Source organism: Loxodonta africana, chromosome 19 (assembly GCF_030014295.1).
Source record: "Loxodonta africana isolate mLoxAfr1 chromosome 19, mLoxAfr1.hap2, whole genome shotgun sequence".
In the NCBI taxonomy this organism is placed as follows: Eukaryota; Metazoa; Chordata; class Mammalia; order Proboscidea; family Elephantidae; genus Loxodonta; species Loxodonta africana.
This window is the reverse complement of record NC_087360.1, coordinates 72,817,590-72,835,488: the sequence shown is the minus strand read 5'-3', so window position 1 is coordinate 72,835,488 and position 17,899 is coordinate 72,817,590. Positions and strand designations below refer to the sequence as shown.

The window sequence follows — 17,899 nt, the reverse complement described above, 5'->3', positions numbered from 1 at the left end:
ACGTGGTTCTGGTGTAGATTGAGGAGATGTGAGAAACTGGTGCTCTGGAGAGAAGCGTCCTATAATAGCAGGTTCAGTCCTGGGATCTGCAGCAGCAGGTCTTTTTTTTTTTTTCTTTTTCTTTTTTTTATTGTGCTTTAAGTGAAAGTTTACAATTCAAGTCAGTTTCTCATACAAAAACTTATATACACATTGTTATGTGACCCTAGTTGCTCTCGCTATAATGTGACAGCACACTCCTCTCCACCCTGTATTTCTCGTGTCCATTCAACCAGCTCCTGTCCCCCTCTGCCTTCTCATCTCCCCTCCAGACAGGAGCTGCCCACGTAGTCTCATGTGTCTACTTGAGTTAAGAACCACACTCCTCATCGGTATCATTTTATGTCTTATAGTCCAGTCTAATCTTTGTCTGAAGACTTGGCTTTGAGAATGGTTTTAGTTTTGGGCTAACAGAGAGTCCAGGGGCCATGACCTCTGGGGTCCCTCCAGTCTCAGACAGACCATGAAGTCTGGTCTTTTTACTAGAATTTGAGATCTGCGCCCCACTTTTCTCCTGCTCCATCATGGTTTCTCTGTTATGTTCCCTGTCAGGGTAGTCATTGGTGGTAGCTGGGCACCATCTAGTTCTTTCCGGTCTCAGGCTGATAGGGTCTCTAGCTTATATGGCACTTTCTGTCTCTTGGGCTCATATTTTCCTTGTGTCTTCGGTGTTCTTCATTCTCCTTTGTGCAGCAGCACGTTTAGTGGGGCCACAACTCTGTGCTTTGATTAGTGGCCTACAAAGCAGATGTTTTTTCATTTCTACTGATTTTTTTTTTTTATTTAATTAGTAGCATTTGAATGTCAGATGTGTTTAGAGCCCTGGACAAGGAAGTGAATGTGAATATAAATTCAGTGTCACACTTTTCTCAGAAAAAAAACTGTAACCTAGAGCCTCTTGAATGATCATATTGCTGAAGGAACCCAAGAGAACATCTAGTCCAACTCTTTCATTTTATATTCAAGGAAAAGGAAGACCTAAAATGGTGCTCCACGGTCTCATAGTTTTCTGGAACCAGGTCAAAACCAGCACTTGACTCTGAAGTCCTGGTTGTGATCTTGGGTGCAGAGAAACTAGATTCAACCTCTGGCTTCCTCATTCATTAGCAATGTGAAATCAAGCAAGACATGAAACCTATCTGAGTCAAATTCCTTATCTGTAACAATAATACTGAACCTGTTGGCATCAAGTCGATTCCGACCCATAGTGACCCAATAGGACAGAGTAGAACTGCCCCGTAGGGTTTTCAAGGAGCACCTGGTGGATTCGAACTGCTGACCTTTTTGGTTAGCAGCCAAACTCTTAACCACCGTGCCATCAGGGCTCCCATAACAATAATCCTACCTCCAAACTATGTTCTATTTTCCACTTAAAACCTTTTGCTTGTTGCCATGTAATACACCGAGGAATAAGGGTTATTATCATGCAAGCAGCTCAAGTCTACTGATTGAACCTGTGACCAAGTCAACAACTCGATGTGCATTGGATCCCTTTCTTTTAGTCATGCCTGTACTTAAGGACCACCACAGATCTATTTCTCTCATTCAGTCATCTGGAGCACTCAGTCGTGAAATTTCAGAGGGCTTATCTAATTTTTTGTTTTGTTTTTGCCTTTTCTATGCTTGTTTGTCAACCCACCAAAAAGATGACAGTGATCATCTTTTATACCAATAACTGTTCAATAATAGAATACCTGATAAGCCTTCAAACTCAGTCTTTCACAGTTCATGATTCTTGTTGTTGCCAGGTCTACTTTTTTTTTGGCCAGCTCTACTTCTAAAAACTTAAAAACTTACAATTTGTTGCCTTGCAGTTCCCCAAAACACAGCTTAATTCAACCGAATCAATGAGAGATAATTGACTGAGTTAGTCGTGCATGAAAAGCCAAGCTTGAAGATGTAGTGCAGTTCCATTCTCCTGTTGACTATTAAAGAAAGTTAACGATCTGGAGCTGTGTAGGGGTTTCCAGAAAGAATACTCTAATGGACTGCATGCCCTAGTTACCAGCTAAAGAAAGGGAACTTTTTATTATTTTTTAGGCAAGTGTCCAAACCCACCCATAGTACCTTTATTTTTTTGCTGGATCCACAATGAAGAAATAGCAACATATTACAACATGTACTACAAAACATCTCCTTAGTGAAAACAAACTAATGAGTGATCCCACTCAGATTTTCGCAAGAGTGGTGGACAATCTTATTTGGGCAGATGCTTTAGAATCGTGTCTGAATGTGATTTAAAAGTGTAGGGAGAACCAAACAAATAGCTGTTTTAACCATAGTGGTAGAAACCAAATTAAAAATGGTTTTTTACCTATAAGGCGAAACCTTAAAAACGGCATCTTAGCATCCTACTGAGTTTCTGAAAAGCTTATAAATATTCCAAGACTCTTTAAATTAGTCTATATGCATTCATACACATTTTGCACATATCGAAAATTTGAAAGTCATAAAGTTTCTGAAAAACTCCATGCCCCTGGGTATCCAACTTATTCCCCAACCCTGCTAGCCTCTTTGAAGCAGTTCGTTATGTAATCTCACTCTGTGCAAGCATCTAATGTGATAAAAACTAGGGGAGAAAAAAACAAAACAGAATAAGACAGCTTAAATTTTTTTTTGAATATATAATGAAACCTGTAACTAAAAATAAAGCAAAAAATTCCACACCTTAAACAGCCTTGTTTTGTGAATTAATTGTGTGTCTTCACATTATGGCTTTAAACCATACAGAGACAGCAATTCAAGTAAACTCCTAGTTAAGAACTGAAAATAACAAATAAATAAGACCTTTGAATTTTGTTTACAGTTTAATTTTTTTTATTGTGCTTTAGATGAAGATTTACAGAGCAAATTTGCTTCTTATTAAACGATTAATATACATATTGGTTTTTGACATTGGTTGCCAATCCCACAATGTGTCAACATTCTTCCCTTCTCGACCTTGGGTTCCCCATTACCAGCTTTCCTGTCCCCTACTGCCTTCTCATCCTTGTCCCTGGGCTGGTGTGCCCACTTAGTCTCATTTTGTTTTATGGGCCTGTCTAATCTTTGACTGAAGGGTGAACCTCACGAGTAACTTCAGTACTGAGTTAAAAGGGTATCCGGGGATCATATTCTCAGGCTTTCTCCAGTCTCTGTCAGACCAGTAAATCTGGTCTGTTAATTTTTTAATATAATAAGTAGCAAACTTAAAAGGCAGATAAAAAACTAGCAAAAAATATTTTTATAATAAATGACAAATGGTTAATATCCCTAATACATAAATAATACTTATAAATCAGTAAGAAAAGGACAACAGAAAATAGTTGTAGGATTAAAATAGACAATTTGTAAATAACAACAACAAAATACAGCTGGTTAATAAACATGAAAAGCCATTCAATCAGTTTAGTATTTAAACAAATGTAGACTTAATAATGAGAAGTCATTATTTATTTATCAAATTAGCAACAAACTCAAAGAATATCTATTAAATCTAAGGATAGTGGCAGAGTAGACAAAAATCAAACATGCCATGTAATTTAGTTGATTCATCAGAAGAACTAGATGGTGCCTGGGCACCACTACCAACCACTCTGACTGGGATCACAGCAGGGGTCCCGAACAGATTGGGAAAAAAACTGTAGAACAAAAAATCAAATTCAAAAAAAGATCAGACTCACTGGTCTGACAGAGACTGGAAGAACCCCAGAGACTATGGCCCTAAGACACCCTTCTGAACTGGAACTGAAGCCATTCCTAGAGACCACCTTTCAGCCAAACCATAGAGAAGCCCATAAAAGAAACAATAACACCCAAGAGGAACGTGCTCCTTAGAACAATCACTTATGCGAGATCAAAAGGGCAACATTTGCCCAAAAGCAAAGATGAGAGAGCAGGAAGGAGTAGGAAACCAGGACTAAAGGAAATGGGAAACCTAGGTCAGAAATGGGGAGAGTGTGAATATATTTTGGGAATGAAAGCAATGTCATGGAACACTTTATGTACAAACTATCAAGTGGGAAACTAATCTGCTCTGCAAATTTTCACCTTAAGTATAAATTCATTAAAAAAAAATTAATTGGTTGAGTCAAGAAAAGTTGTTTCCATGGAGTCAAAAATTATTGCATTTTTTACTTTTTGCTTGCTCAATTTTTGTAGTCAGAGGCAACATGAAAGAAGCAAAAAGGTCATCTTTGAAGATGAAATGGGAGAAACACAGGGCTAGGAGGTACCAGCACTCCTGGGCTTACTTCTCTGCCAATGTTAGCAGAGAGGCCTTGGGCTAATCAACATCTGAGCCTTTAAATGAAATAAACTTTAAAAGGAAATTCATAAACATTGTAATCATCCTAGGAAAGCATGCCCATTGATTTGTCAAATCAGGATTGAGAAGTCAGGATGTTCAAACACCCCAATGAACTCCATTACAGAACTGTATCTATCCCTTGTTGTTAGGTGCCCTTGAGTTGATTCCGACTCATGGTGACCCCATTTACAATGGAACGAAACACCGTCCTGTCCTGGGCCATCTTCACAATCATTGCTGTATTCAAGCCCATCATTGCAACCACTGTGTTACTCCATCTCGTTGAGGGTCTTCCTCTTTTTCGTTGACCCTCTACTTTGCCAAGCATGATGTCATTCTCCAGGGACTGGGCCCTTCTGATAACATGCCCAAAGTACCTGAGACAAAATCTCACCATCCTAGTTTCCAAGAAGTATTCTGGCTGTACTTCTTCCAATACAGATTGTTCCGTTCTTCTGGCAGTCCATAGTGTATTCAATAATCTTTGCCAACACCACAATTCAAAGGCATCAATTCTTCCTCAGTCTTCTTGATTCATTGTCCAACTTTCTTACGCATATGAGGTGATTGAAAATACCATGGCTTGGGTCAGGCACACCTTAGTCCTCAAGGTAACATCTTTGCTTTTCGACACTTTTGCAGCAGATTTGCCCAGGGCAATATTCCCTTTGATTTCTTGACTGCTGCTTCTGTGGGCATTCATTGTGGATCCAAGTAAAATGAAATGCTTGACAACTTCAATCTTTTCTCCGTTTACCATGATGTTGCTCATTGGTCCAGTTGTGAAGTATAATCCATACTGAAGGCTATAGTCTTTGTCCCATCCCTACTTAGGGCCTAAGAGCTCCCTCCTTCATGCCCCCTCATGCCCCCTCTTCATGTTCTTTTGTTTTATCCAGCACAATGCCTTTTCTAAAACCCAAACCAAACCCACTGCTGTTGAGTCAATTCCAACACATAGAGACCCTATAGGACAGAGTAGAACTGTCCCATAGAGTTTTTAAGGCTATAAATCTTTATGGAAGCAGACTGCCACTTCTGTCTCTTGTGAAGCAGCTGGTATGTAGCAGTGGAGAGCTTAACCACTGTGCCACCAGGGCTCCCTAATGCCTTTTCTAGGGTTTTATAAATATTTGCCTAATGATGAAAGCACTATGCTAGGCTGATTCAAATTTGGGTTTTGAGTGATTATCAGACAATAGAGTTGTATCACATTTATGCGGCTTCATTATTACAAGGGACATCCTCCTGTCTCTAAAAATATCTCGGGGACAGTAGATTAACCCTCCTGATATTTTGAATTTCAACTGTTCAAAAGTCATATTGAAAAATATATGATTGAACAGGAGAGCTACTCTAGGTTGAATTAAAAGGTGGTGTATGTATTTTACTGCCTTAGCCATCCCTTCGTCTCGTCTTTTCCCATCCTGCACTCCAGCATTTGAGTTTTTGAAATATATAATTTATTTTGGTTGTTGTTGTTAATATACACAGCAAAGCATATACGAATTCAGTATTTTCTATGTGTGCAATTCAGAGACTTGGATTATATTCTTCAAGTTGTGCAGCCATTCTTACCCACCTCTTCTGAGTTTTTCCTCCCCCATTTATATAAACTCACGGCCCGTAAGGTTGCCATCTAATCTTTCGAGTTGCTGTTGTCACTATGATCCCATATGAAAACCAAAAACCAAACCCACTGCCATTGAGTCGATTCTGACTCATCGCAACCCTATAGGACAGAGTAGAACTGCCCCATAGAGTTTCCAAGGAGCACCTGGTGGATTCAAACTGTCGACCTTTTGGTTAGCAGCCATAGCTCTTAACCACTGTGCCACCAGGGCTTCCTGATCCCATATAAATAGATCTTAAAACAGCATAATGCTCAAGGCAGACATTCTTTACTAGTTAGTCTAAACTACTGGTTGGTTTTAAGAAGACTTCAGGGGATATTTTTTATTTAAAGTTTAAATATTATCTCAGGGCAATAGTTTCAGGGGTTTATCCAGCCTGCATGGCTATATAAAGACTGGACTCCTTGAGAACCTGAAGTTCTGTTCTACATTTTGCCCCTTTTGATCAGGATTCCTCTATAGAATTTTTGATCAAACTGTTTAATAATGGTACCCACGCATCATCCGGTTCTTCTGGTCTCATGGCAAAGGAGGCAGTGTTCATGGGGGCAGTTAGCCACACATCCATTTCTTCCTTCTATTCCTGACTCTCTTTCTTCCTCTATTGCCCCAGGCAAATAGAGACCAATCATTGAGCTTTGGGTGGTGGCTTGTAAGCTTTTAAGACCCCAGACACTACACATCTAACTGGGAGGTAGAACAGAAAGACCGAACATATTATTAGGCCAATTAACTGGGATGTCCCATGAAACCATGATCCTAAACCTCCAAACCAAGGAACAAATCCCATGAGGTGTTTCATTGTACATGGCAGCTACTCTTTTTTTTTTTTTTTTTTTGCCATTATAGTAAATATATCTATCACACACCTTTTGCCAGCTGAACTTTTTACTGGTGTACAACTTATTGACAGCAATTACATTAATCAGCTGTGCAACCCTATCCTTAATCTATGTAATTTTTTCATCACCGTAAACCAAAACTCAGTATTCCCTAGCCGACAACCTCCTTTTGCTCTTCCTTCCTACCCTGGTAACCACTAATACACTTCGGACTCTGTACATTTGCCTTTTCCTGCCTTTTTATATAAGCGAGGTCATACAATATTTGCCCTTTTGTGATTGACTTACTGCACTCAACATGTCTTCAAGCTCCATCTGTATTATAGCATATACCAAGACTTCATTTCTCCCACTGGCTGAGTAGTATCCCAACTCAGCCAGTGGAATGTACCACAAAATGTACCACATTTTGTTTATCCGTTCATCTGTCGATGGGTGTCTTAGTCATCTGCCAAAACAGAAATACCACAAGCGGATGACTTTAACAAAGAGAAATTTATGTTCTCACAGTAAAGTAGGCTAAAAGTCAAAATTCAGAGTGACAGCTCCAGGGGAAGGCTTCTCTCTCTGTTGGCTCTGGAGGAAGGTCCTTTTCTTCAATCTTTCCATGGTCGAGGAGCTTCTCAGGTGCTAGGATCCCAGGTCCAAAGGGTGCACTCTGCTCCTGGTGCTGCTTTCTTGGTGGTATGAGTTTTCCACTTTCTCCTTGCTTCCCTTTCCTTTTATCTCTCAAGAGATAATAGGTAGTGCAGGTCACACCCCAGGGAAACTCCCTTTTCTTTGGATCAGGGGTGTAACCTGGGGAAGGATGGTGTTACAATCCCACCCTAGTCCTCTTTAACATAAAATTACAATCACAAAATGGAGGACAACCACAGAAAACTGGGAATCATGGCCTAACCAAGTTGACACATATTTTGGGGGGGACACAATTCATTCCATGATAATGGACATTTAGGTTATTTCTACCTTTTGACTATGGTGAATAGTGCTGCAGTGAACATTGGTAAGTATCTGTTTGACTCTTTGTTTTCAAGTCTTTTGGGTATATACCTAGGAGTGGAATTTCTGGGTCATATGGCAGTCCTATTTTTATTTTTTTGAGGAACTGCCACAAAGTTTTCCACAATGGCTGTACCATTTTGCAGTCCTACCAGCAACGGTTAAGAGTTCCAGTTTCCCCAAATCCTGACCAACATTTGTTATTTTCTTTCTTTTTCTTTTTTTAAATCTTATCCGTTCTTATGGTAATGAAATAGCTTTCTGATGACTAATGACATTGAGCATCTTTTCATGTGTTTGGTGGCCATTTGAATGCCCTCTTTGGATAAGTGTCCAACTCCTTTGCCCACTTTATGACTGAGTTATTTGTCTTTTTTAAGTTGTCTAGGTTTTATATATGTATATATATTGGTTATTAAATTCTTATTGGAAATATGGTTTCTGAATATATCCAACATTTGTGTTTTAAACAGTTTTGAAAGGGTTAAATACCAGTTAGGGAAGAGGGGTGGGCTAAGAAGTCAGATTTGAGTCACCGACACTTAGAAATAAATGAATTTTCTAATAAAATTTCTAATATAGTTATTTTCCTAAATTTAATACTATTTAAAATGTACTTTTAAAGCTTTCTATTCTTTGATTTATTTCCTCTGAGCACTGCAAATAAGAATTATTTCCCCCACTAATTTCACCATGATCCCTTGAACACAAATTATATTACGACATTTTCCAAAACCAGAGGAGTCTTTTAGTTCCTGGGGGAGAAAAATGAATTTCCTAAGAGATTGTTTGGCTCACATCACTAGAGCAGAGGTGTCCCAGGGCTAAATCCAGCCTGAAGATGGAATTATTCGGAATGAGTCTGGATTTTTCTGAATTAGTTGCCAGCCTTTAAAAATTGAGAGATTTGGTGTACAAATCCAGAAATCCAAGGGCTTTTGAAAAAATTTTAAAGCGAGAACATTCGAGCTGCTGCATTAATGAGTGCCAACAATCAACTCAGCCTGAGTGGCAGCTGCCCTCTTAGAGGGGTCTTGGGCTCCTTAGTTCTCACTATCCCACTGTGGCGTACCTTACTTACCTGTATTACCTGTCTGACTGCCTGTCAACACCTGAGTCTTTTGAAACGTTATAGTGGGAAAAATGGATGGTGCAGGCAGGAGGTTCAAATTTATACAGAGGCACCTCAGAAGAAAGGCCTGGCAATCTACTTCCCGAAAACCCTATAGAGTACAATGTGACTCTGATACACATGGGTCACCATGAGTTGGAATCAACTCCGCAGCAGTTTTTTTTGGTTGACTGTCTTAGTTTCTTAGTGTTGCTGTAACAGAAATACCACAAGTGGGTGTCTTTAAAGAAGAGATATTTATTTTTTTACACTTCAGGAGGCTAGAAGTCCAAATTCAGGGTGTTACCTCTAGAGGAAAGCTCTCTGTTGGCTCTGGGGGAAGATCCTGGACTCTTTCAACTTCTGTGGCCCTGGAATTCCTCGGCTCCTTGGCAGTCCTCATGTGGCCTGACTCTTCCCTGTAAACAGACTAGACACTTCTGTGATATGGCCTGATTAACATAAAAAGACTCTTATTTCCAAACAGGATTACATCCATAGGTATGCTGTTGTTGTTAGGTGCCATCGAGTCGGTTCCGACTCATAGCAACCCTATGCACAACGGAACGAAACACTGCCCGGTTCTGAGCCATCCCTACAATTGTTGTTATGCTTGAGCTCATTGTTGCAGCCACTGTGTCAGTCCACCTTGTTGAGGGTCTTCCTCTTTTCTGCTGACCCTGTACTCTGCCAAAAATGATGTCCTTCTCCAGGGACTGATCCCTCCTGAGAACATGTCCATAGGTATAGGGGTTAGGATTCCCACTCATACTTGAGGGGCACACAATTCAATAGATAACAATATCAATCATTACAAGCAGAGTAGTAGCCAAGGGGAGTAGCCCTCTTATTCACTCAGCCTTTCATCATGATGAGCCCTGGTGGCACAGTGGTTAAGAGTTGTGGCTGCTAACCAAAAGGTCGGCAGTTCGAACCTACCAGCCACTCCTTGGAAACCTTATGGGGCGTTTCTACTCTGTCCTGTAGGGTTGCTATGAGTTGGAATCAACTCAAGGACAATGAGTTTTTTTTGTTTTGTTTTTGTCATGCAGCTTAGGAGTTAGCCATGCGATTTTTCTTCGGTAATATGAGAGTTGAATGTGAAAACATCCAAACACAGAAGGATGTGGAGACCCCTGGGAACAGCTTCCAAGAACCTGGTCCCCAAACTTCTCTGTATCAAAATTTTTTTTTTTAAATCTGCTGTTGAGATGGAATAACTAAAAACAACCACAACAAAACCTGTTGTAATGTGTGCTAGCTTTTTATTCCGTGTATTGGAGGGATTTCAGAGCCTTTAGAGGGCTGGTGGGAGCATGGGTTACATTGCGGGGCTACTTCATGCCTCACAGAGACCAGTGTTCCATTACCCAGGTCCCACTGAGGGCTGATCAGCCAGCAAACCCAGTCCAATGTCATGTGCCTGTGACAAATGAAACCTCAGGTCATGAGCTGAAGGTTAAATGGAGATGAAGGACTCTGAGCTGTCCTGGGGACCCTCTTTCATCTGGTAAAGCACCACAGTTTGTTGACATTGTTAATGACTTTTCCACTCCTTCCATTCTTCTCCCAGTTTGTAAAGCCTCCTCAGATTCGCAAAGGTTAAAGTCAAGGTCATGTTTGTTTTGTTTTCATCTTTTCCTGGATGATTATTTAAATAGGAATTGTGCGTTCCTGTTGAATGTGCCCACTTTATAATAAGTAATTAAAAGGGCTAACATTACAGAGTACTTTTTATGTGCTAAACACTTCAGTGAATTATCTTATTTAATCTTGATTAAAATAAAAAACTTTGAAGTATGCACTGTTACAATCTCCTTTTTAAAGATAAAGAAACTGAAGTTTTGAGAGGCTAAATGACATGTTCATCACATAGCTGGTAAGTGATCTCTGTCATCGTTCCTATTACCGAGGCCAAAATTTCCAACTACTGATCCTTCTTTTTGGTTTTCAGCTTTCATATTCCAATCACCAGTAATCATCAATGCATCTTGATTGCATGTTTGATCCACTTCAGACCTTCAGCCATGCATAAAGGATCTTTAATCTCTTCCTCTTTGGCATTCATCGTTGATGTGTAAATTTGAATAACAGTCATATTAGCTGATCTTCTTTGTAGGCTTATGGATATTAACCTGTCCCTTACAGCATGGTGCTTCAGGATAGCTCTTGAAATGTTCTGTCTGATGATGAATGCAATGCCATTCCTCTTCAATGTGTCATTCCTGGCATAGTAGACCATATGATTGTCAGATTCAAAACAGCCAATACCAGTCCATTTCAGCCCACTGATGCCTAGGATCTTGATCTTCAAGTGCTTTATTTCATTTTTGACAACTCCAATTTTACTTCTCATTTTGAGTCAGGCCACATCAGCAAAAGAAGATCCAGAGAGCTTTACTGCATCCATGTCATTCAGGTTACTACTCTGAGGAGGCAGCTCTTCCCCAGTCATATTTTGAGTGTCTTCCAACTTGACGGGCTCATCTTCTAGCAACACTGGACTATATTGGACAGTGTTCTGTTGTTGTCCAGAAGGCTTTCATTGGCTAATTTTCGGAAGCAGATCCCCAGACCCTTTTTCCTAGTCTGTCTTAGCCTGGAAGCGCCACTGCAAACTGTCCACCGTGCATGACCTTACTGGTATTTGCGATACCGGTGGCATAGCTTTCAGCACCAGACCACCACGAGAGCCACCACAGTATGGCAAACTGACAGGTGGTATAGTAACTATTAAAAGAAAAAGAGAGACTAAATCCTCACAGTTGTATTTAAAAATAAACTGCCCCCCCAGCTCCCATATCTTCTCCTCATCTTTGTATATCTTCATCTAGGATACTATATATATTTCACTTATTTATTTTGTTTATTGTAGGTCTCGCCCGCAAGGGAAGGGGTGTTTGTCTCTTTTGTGCACTCCAGTATTCCCGGAGGCTAGAAGTACTTGGCACACAGTGAATGTTCTCTACGTATCTGATGAATGGATGGGTTTAGGTAAGGGCTTCGAACCGGTTCATTCCCACCCGAGATATACTGATTCAGAATCTACAGTTTAACAAGATCCCCAGGTGATTCTTATGTATAATAAATTTTGGGAACCACTGCTCTACTAGTGGTTCTCAGAATTGGTCTCTAACCAGCACCATCAGTATGGCCTAGGAACTTGTTAGAAATGCAGATTCTCAGCAGGGGTTCTAACCAGAGTGAACCGGTTCGAAGCCCTGATTTATGTCAATAGTTTACTCTGCCCTGAGATAATAGGCAGAAAATTTCGATTAGCCCAAAGTAAATTTGTATGGAACCCAGTCTGGGCTTTTTAAAACCTTACTGTGATTGTATTCCACCGTAATCTTTAAAAGTGGGACTCCCTGTTATATTTGCTGTTAGCTGCCTTTCACTCAGCTGGACTCATGGCAATCCCGTGCACAACAGGAGGAAACGCTGCTGGGTATTTCTGCATCCCCCTATCAATTGCCGATTGGATCCGTGTGATCCATAGGCTTTTCATTGGCTTATTTTTGGAGGCTGTTGCCAGGCCTTTCTTCCTAGGCTGTCAATCTGGAAGTTCCGCTGAAACGTGCTCCGCCTCACAACAACACAAAGCCTCTGACAGAAGGGCGGAGCCCTCAAACAACAGCGTGCCTCAATCACCCGTGAAGGCTGTAAAAAATGTTAATTCTCATTCTCACAGATGCCAATTCCAAGGTCTGGGGTCGGGCTCCTAACAATTTCAGGAATGGCACTGGATTGTGGCCCTAGGGCCAACGTTTGAGAACACCCCTACGCCTGCACGCATCGTAGATTCTCAGTCCCGACTGGGTAAAAAACTCAATCCCTCTCTACACCAGTGTTTGTTACCCACCTACATTCTTTTCGTACCTCTGAGGGCCTTAGCAATGAATAATGAATGCCTGTCCCAGGGACAGGTACTCTTCTCCCTGTTTTACAGATTCATCCCTTCCTTCCCGCTTCCTCTCTGCCCTGCGAAGCTGTAAGGCTCCCACCCCCCAAAACACCCTAGAGGGTTATAAAAGCACGCAGAGCAGAGCTACCAAGAAAAAGAGAGCAAGTGCGCGGTGTCCCAGTGTCCAGCCGGGAATTCCCCGGCAAGTAAAGCCTCCTGGGTGCAGCTTTGCTTCTGCCCCCGAGGTGCCTGGAATTGGAGACTTTCAGACGCTTCCCGCTGCAGACGTGGAAGCCTGGGGAAAAAAATTCCAGCCCTGGGGCAGGAGGCGCGGGGCGGAGCAGGGGCGCGGGGCGGGGCCGGGGAGCGGGGCGGGGCCGGAGGGCGCCTAGGGCTCGGCCGGGGACCCCGACCCTAGGAGGAGGTGGTGCTGGGAGGCCTGGCCTCTCCCCTCGGGGGCGGGCCCTGCGGAGGGCGCGGCCGATGGGGCGCGCGGGAGGCAGAGCGCTGGAGCCAGTGGTGCGCGGCCGCTTCGCTGGAGCCCGGGCCATGGCGGAGCTGCGCGGCAGCTGGAGAAGTCGCCCCCGGGACTGCCTCCCAGCTCCCTGAGCATTCTCCCTTTTCGGTCTCTGGAAAATTTTGCCTTCTTTTTGGGGTCTTGGCGAGGGGGACAGACCGACGAGCAAGGATGCGCTGAGGACCGCGAGGGCGCGCGTCCCCGGTGCCGACCTGCTTCGGGGTGCCTCGACTTCCCCCTGATCGCCTGCCCCACTCCGCCGCACTTGATGTGCAGAGAGAAGCCGGACACCATGATCTTAACACGTAAGCTAGACCTGTGCCTTGCCATCGGGCCAGCAGCGGGAGCCAGCTGCGGAGGGGACCCGCCGCGGAGGAATTGTCACCCCGCCTTGTCAAGTCGGTGCCTGTCGTTCTGTGCTTTTGAAACGCTTTCTGAGGAAGCTCGGGACCGAGTGGCCCGAGTTTCTTGGGGTGGGGGAGCAGGGAGGGAAACAGAGGCGGTTGGGTGGGGGGTGGGCTTTAATCCCGGGGCGCGCCTGGCGGGGTCGAAGTTTGCGGGGTCCGGGGCGGCTGCGCCTAAAGAAGTGGCGCCCATGTAGACTTTCCCCTGCGGCGCCGGGACCGGGTGGCTTCCAGCCCTCCCAGCCCCCGCCGGTGGCCTGCTGTTCTCATTCTAAACCCCGGGCGGTGGCCTCTGACTCCCATGGTCTCCGCGCGTCGGCGGCGCGCGAGCAGCCTGGCTACGTGCGTTTCCTCCGGCCACCGCTCCTGGCTCTGCGCTCGCTCTGTCCTTCACCGTGAAGTCAGCGTTGACTTCCTGAGAGTTTGTCATCTTGTGACATTTAGAGTGTAGTAACAGCGACAGACTGTAGTGGCACGTGGAAATGTTCTTAAAGACGGCTTGGAAGTAAATGCATGAAAAGCTTGTTTTAATTTCAGTGCAGATCACTGGTCTGCATTGTTCAAATATTTTAAACTGTGGAGAATAATTCAGCCAGGAAAGTTTCGATTTGGTGACTGCCAGACGCTGGAGGGGGCCCTAGTGGCGCAGTGGTTAAGAGCTCAGCTGCAACCCAAAAGGTCTGCAGTTCGAATCCACCAGCCGCTCCTTGGAAACCCTTTGGGGCAGTTCTACCCTATCCTGTAGGGTCGCTATGAGTCGGAATAGACTCGTGGCGACGGGTTGGGTTTTGATTTTGTGTTTTAGTCCGTGGAGCGTGCTTGAAGCAAGCCCCTGGCTTGCACGTGAGTGGTTCCTTCTAGAAAGGCTGCAGTTTGCCTTCCTGCGCTGGGGCTTTTAAGCAGTTTCCTGAAAGGCCGGGTGGAGAAGTCCACGCCCTTGGCTCCAGAGGAGGAGCTTGCAGTGCGGGTCCTTGGGCCGGCGAAAGGAAGGAAGCACGCCGCCAGACCCGACTTTTTTCCTACCGCGGCGACGGCCTCTTGGAACGCTGCCCCATTCTGGGTCCCTGTCCCCACCTCCGACGTCATGGGTAGAGCCTTTGATCCTTCCGAAGGCACCCCCCCCCCCCAGCAGCAGCAAACCACCCGCAGCGCGTCATTTTCTGACTCTCTGCGCCCTTCTGCTCACAGCCCCGGGTGCCAGGGGAAGTAGGGCGGACAGTGGGTGAGGCTGGGGGGTCTTAAGCTGGGATCTACAGTTGGCTAACTGGGCGAGCCTGGGCAAGTGACACAACCTCTCTGTGCCTCTCTCTCCTTCTGCAACATAGGGGTCATAGCTGTGTTTACTGCGTGGGGAGATTGTGAAGATCAAATGAGCTAATAATGCCCGTTAAGTGCTTAGCACGGTGTCTGGCACTGAGGCACTCGGTTTATACTAATTTCTGTAGAAGGAAACCCCTGTGTGTGATCACTGGTCTGCGTTGTGGGGAAGGGCACTTTCCCTCTTGCTCCTCTCCCCTCCAATCCAGTATAGTTAGCGAGTAGGCTCATTCTCATATTCAGAGGTTAGTTCAGCCACCGTGGGTGAAGTAGTGGAATTCAGCCCCCGCACAGCCATCCATTACAGAAAGATTCATGAGGGTGGCACGCATGACGCATTTGGATAGAAAAATCACAGCTCTGGAGAAGTCAGAATATCGAGTCTCAAATTACTCCTCTTCCCCCCTCCCCCGCCAAAAAAAAATTCTGTTTGCTGAAGGGATGAGGGAATATAATAGCCCGGCAGACTGCAGAGCGCAGCATGCAAATCTATCAGCAGCTCCCCGAGGTTGACCCACTCAGCATCCATCTGGCCGGTGGGCTGGTCCTCGGCAGAGACCATTTGCAGATGGAAAGTGTGGAATTAATGGAGGCATCCAGTGCCATCTTGCCTCGCAGGCTGCAGCAGATGGTCTGAGGGGTGCTCTAAGTCAGCAGACCCCAGTCCAACTAGAGCCCAGAGGAACGAGTGTCAAATGGATAGCAGATGTGTGTTGAGACGTTATTTCGAGACATTTTCTGAGAAAATGTTGGCGATCGCATATATTAAATTTTATTGTGGCATACCAGATTTACAGTGGAGCCTAAGCCTGAGTGCAGATTTTTTTCATTAGCACTACTGTCCGGAGAGCTTAGACTGACGCAGAGCAGATTGACTTTCTCTCCCAGCTGTTTTTAAACGTTTTCCTTCGACAAAAATTGATTTTAATTCAAGTTAGGTGACACCTTACACCCAACAAGCTGGAAGTTCGAGAAGGGGGGACTGACTGAGTTGTATTCCCAACTCCACAAAAACAGAATGAGGAGCCTCCAATTTAAATCTTCCCTTAGAGTGGGTGAGAAAAGGGGTGTGGGTAATTGGCTTAGGTGTTTCTTAACTTGCCATTTGGAGATCTTATGAGAAACACCACTTGCTCCTGAAAGAGTGAAAGGGTTAAATGGTTAAGCATTTAACTATTGCTAATTGAAGTTTTAATACACTGATTCTGGAGAAAAGATAAGAGGCAGACTGCCTTTCAGCCTAAAGACTCTGTATGTCTGTCTGTGTGTGTGCGCGCGCGCGCACGTTCTGTACTGTAGTTCAAAGAGCAAAAGCCAAAGTCTGAGGGGTTTCTACGTTAAAAGAGATGTTTGGGTGCTTCTGGAAAATATACCAAATTAATAGACATTATGATTAAATAAGTTGCCGTGAAGTCAGTTGAAAAGGTACACAGTACTTAAATTTTTTTATTCACAGAACTTATATGGGGCTTAAAGAGGACAGGAGAGGCTCCAGTGAGGTGTACCTTCCAGTCAGAGGTTTGGTGAGATTCCAAGAGGTGATTTCAAGTACAAAAATAAGTACGTGGGTTTCCCTTAGTGTCCGCACGGAGACTTTAAACGGTGATGCAATGTTTAGATGAGCATGGTATTTTTACGAGTTAGGTAGGTGGGTAAATACGCAATTTGAAAATATCTCAGGGAAGAATGATTTGAACCAGAAGTACAGTGGGTGAAGTGAATGGGACTTTTTTGAAGAGAGCCTTGTGCTGGACAGGATGGTCCAGTATTGTAAACACGAGTTTCTCATGCTTAACTCTACTTCCTAGCAACAGGAAGGAGGAAATGAGGCCATGCAAAAAAAGGAAAAAAAGACCCTGAAGGGCTCCAGACAATACTTGACCCACCCTGGCATTCACCCTCTACAGCCAGAAAACTTAAAAAAAGTAAAAATAACTTCAGATGTTTCCCCTTCCTCCCTGGATATTGCCAAGTCACTAGGGACTGAATTCTCAGTGCTCTGGAACTTTATGGCACTATTTGGCCCCACAGTCTGACTGACAAGCTCACAACATGCCAGGCCTGTTCTGGAGATTACGGAGCAGAGTTGGGGTGACAAGATGATCTTCAACATCTGTACAGTTTGGTAATTAGAATTACATGAGTTTTAGGGTCCAGGGAGGCGAGAAGATTTGTTTCATTTGTCAGGCGAATCATGCCTCTCAGGTTCTCTGACTACTCATTTTATGAAGATCTACCCCCCAAGATAAGTAGTTGGGAGTTGTGGGGCAGAATGCAAAGGTATGCTCTATACTGCAATTAACATAAAAAATTTTCCCTGTGGTGTGGTGGTCAAGGTGAATTACAGTGTCAATATCCAAACACTGTCCTGAAGGGCGCCATTCCGATTTCCTTGACCAGTGAATGTGGAGATTTGGGGGCTATTTCTCTTTTAAGAAAGACAGGGTGCAGTAGGGTTAAAATTTGTTTTACAGGAATGGATTACTGGCATGAGTACAGTCATTGATGTTCTCTTTCAACCTCAAATTAGTCAAAAATCTAGTTAATGTAAAAGGGATAAGAGTCCCAGCTGGGAAGAGCTCTTCCTGTCCCTGTGCACTTTTCCTTTTGTGGGCCGTGTGTTATGGTTAAGAATTATCATGATCAATGATAAAGGGAAGGGAGGCCTGCTGGGGTGCTTTAATTAGGTTTGCTCTGTCTTAACATTTTTTCCAGTAGATATTCTATCCGTCCTTGCCATCATAATTGAAGAAAGCCTTGGCTATTTACTCCATAAATTTATATGGTCTCTCACAAGTAATCATCTTTTCTGGTCTGGATACTGCCTTTTTATATTTACTA

The 17,899-nt window shown here is 43.7% G+C and overlaps 1 protein-coding gene across 7 annotated transcripts in view; it reads left to right on the top strand.

The window, feature by feature from the left end:
- The window catches only part of DLC1 (DLC1 Rho GTPase activating protein), a 428,029-nt gene that overhangs the window by 361,038 nt on the left and 49,092 nt on the right, over positions 1-17,899 (top strand). Inside the window, exon 1 of one of the 7 annotated variants that reach the window (XM_010592488.3) lies at positions 13,338-13,642. The exons of 4 other annotated variants lie outside the window; for them this stretch is intronic. In XM_010592488.3, coding sequence (XP_010590790.1) covers positions 13,606-13,642 — 37 coding nt within the window. In that variant the 5' untranslated portion in view covers positions 13,338-13,605. Of the gene's footprint in view, positions 1-13,337; positions 13,740-17,899 lie in introns of those variants that run through there. 2 more of the 7 variants (XM_023551156.2, XM_023551157.2) reach the window with 2 other exon arrangements.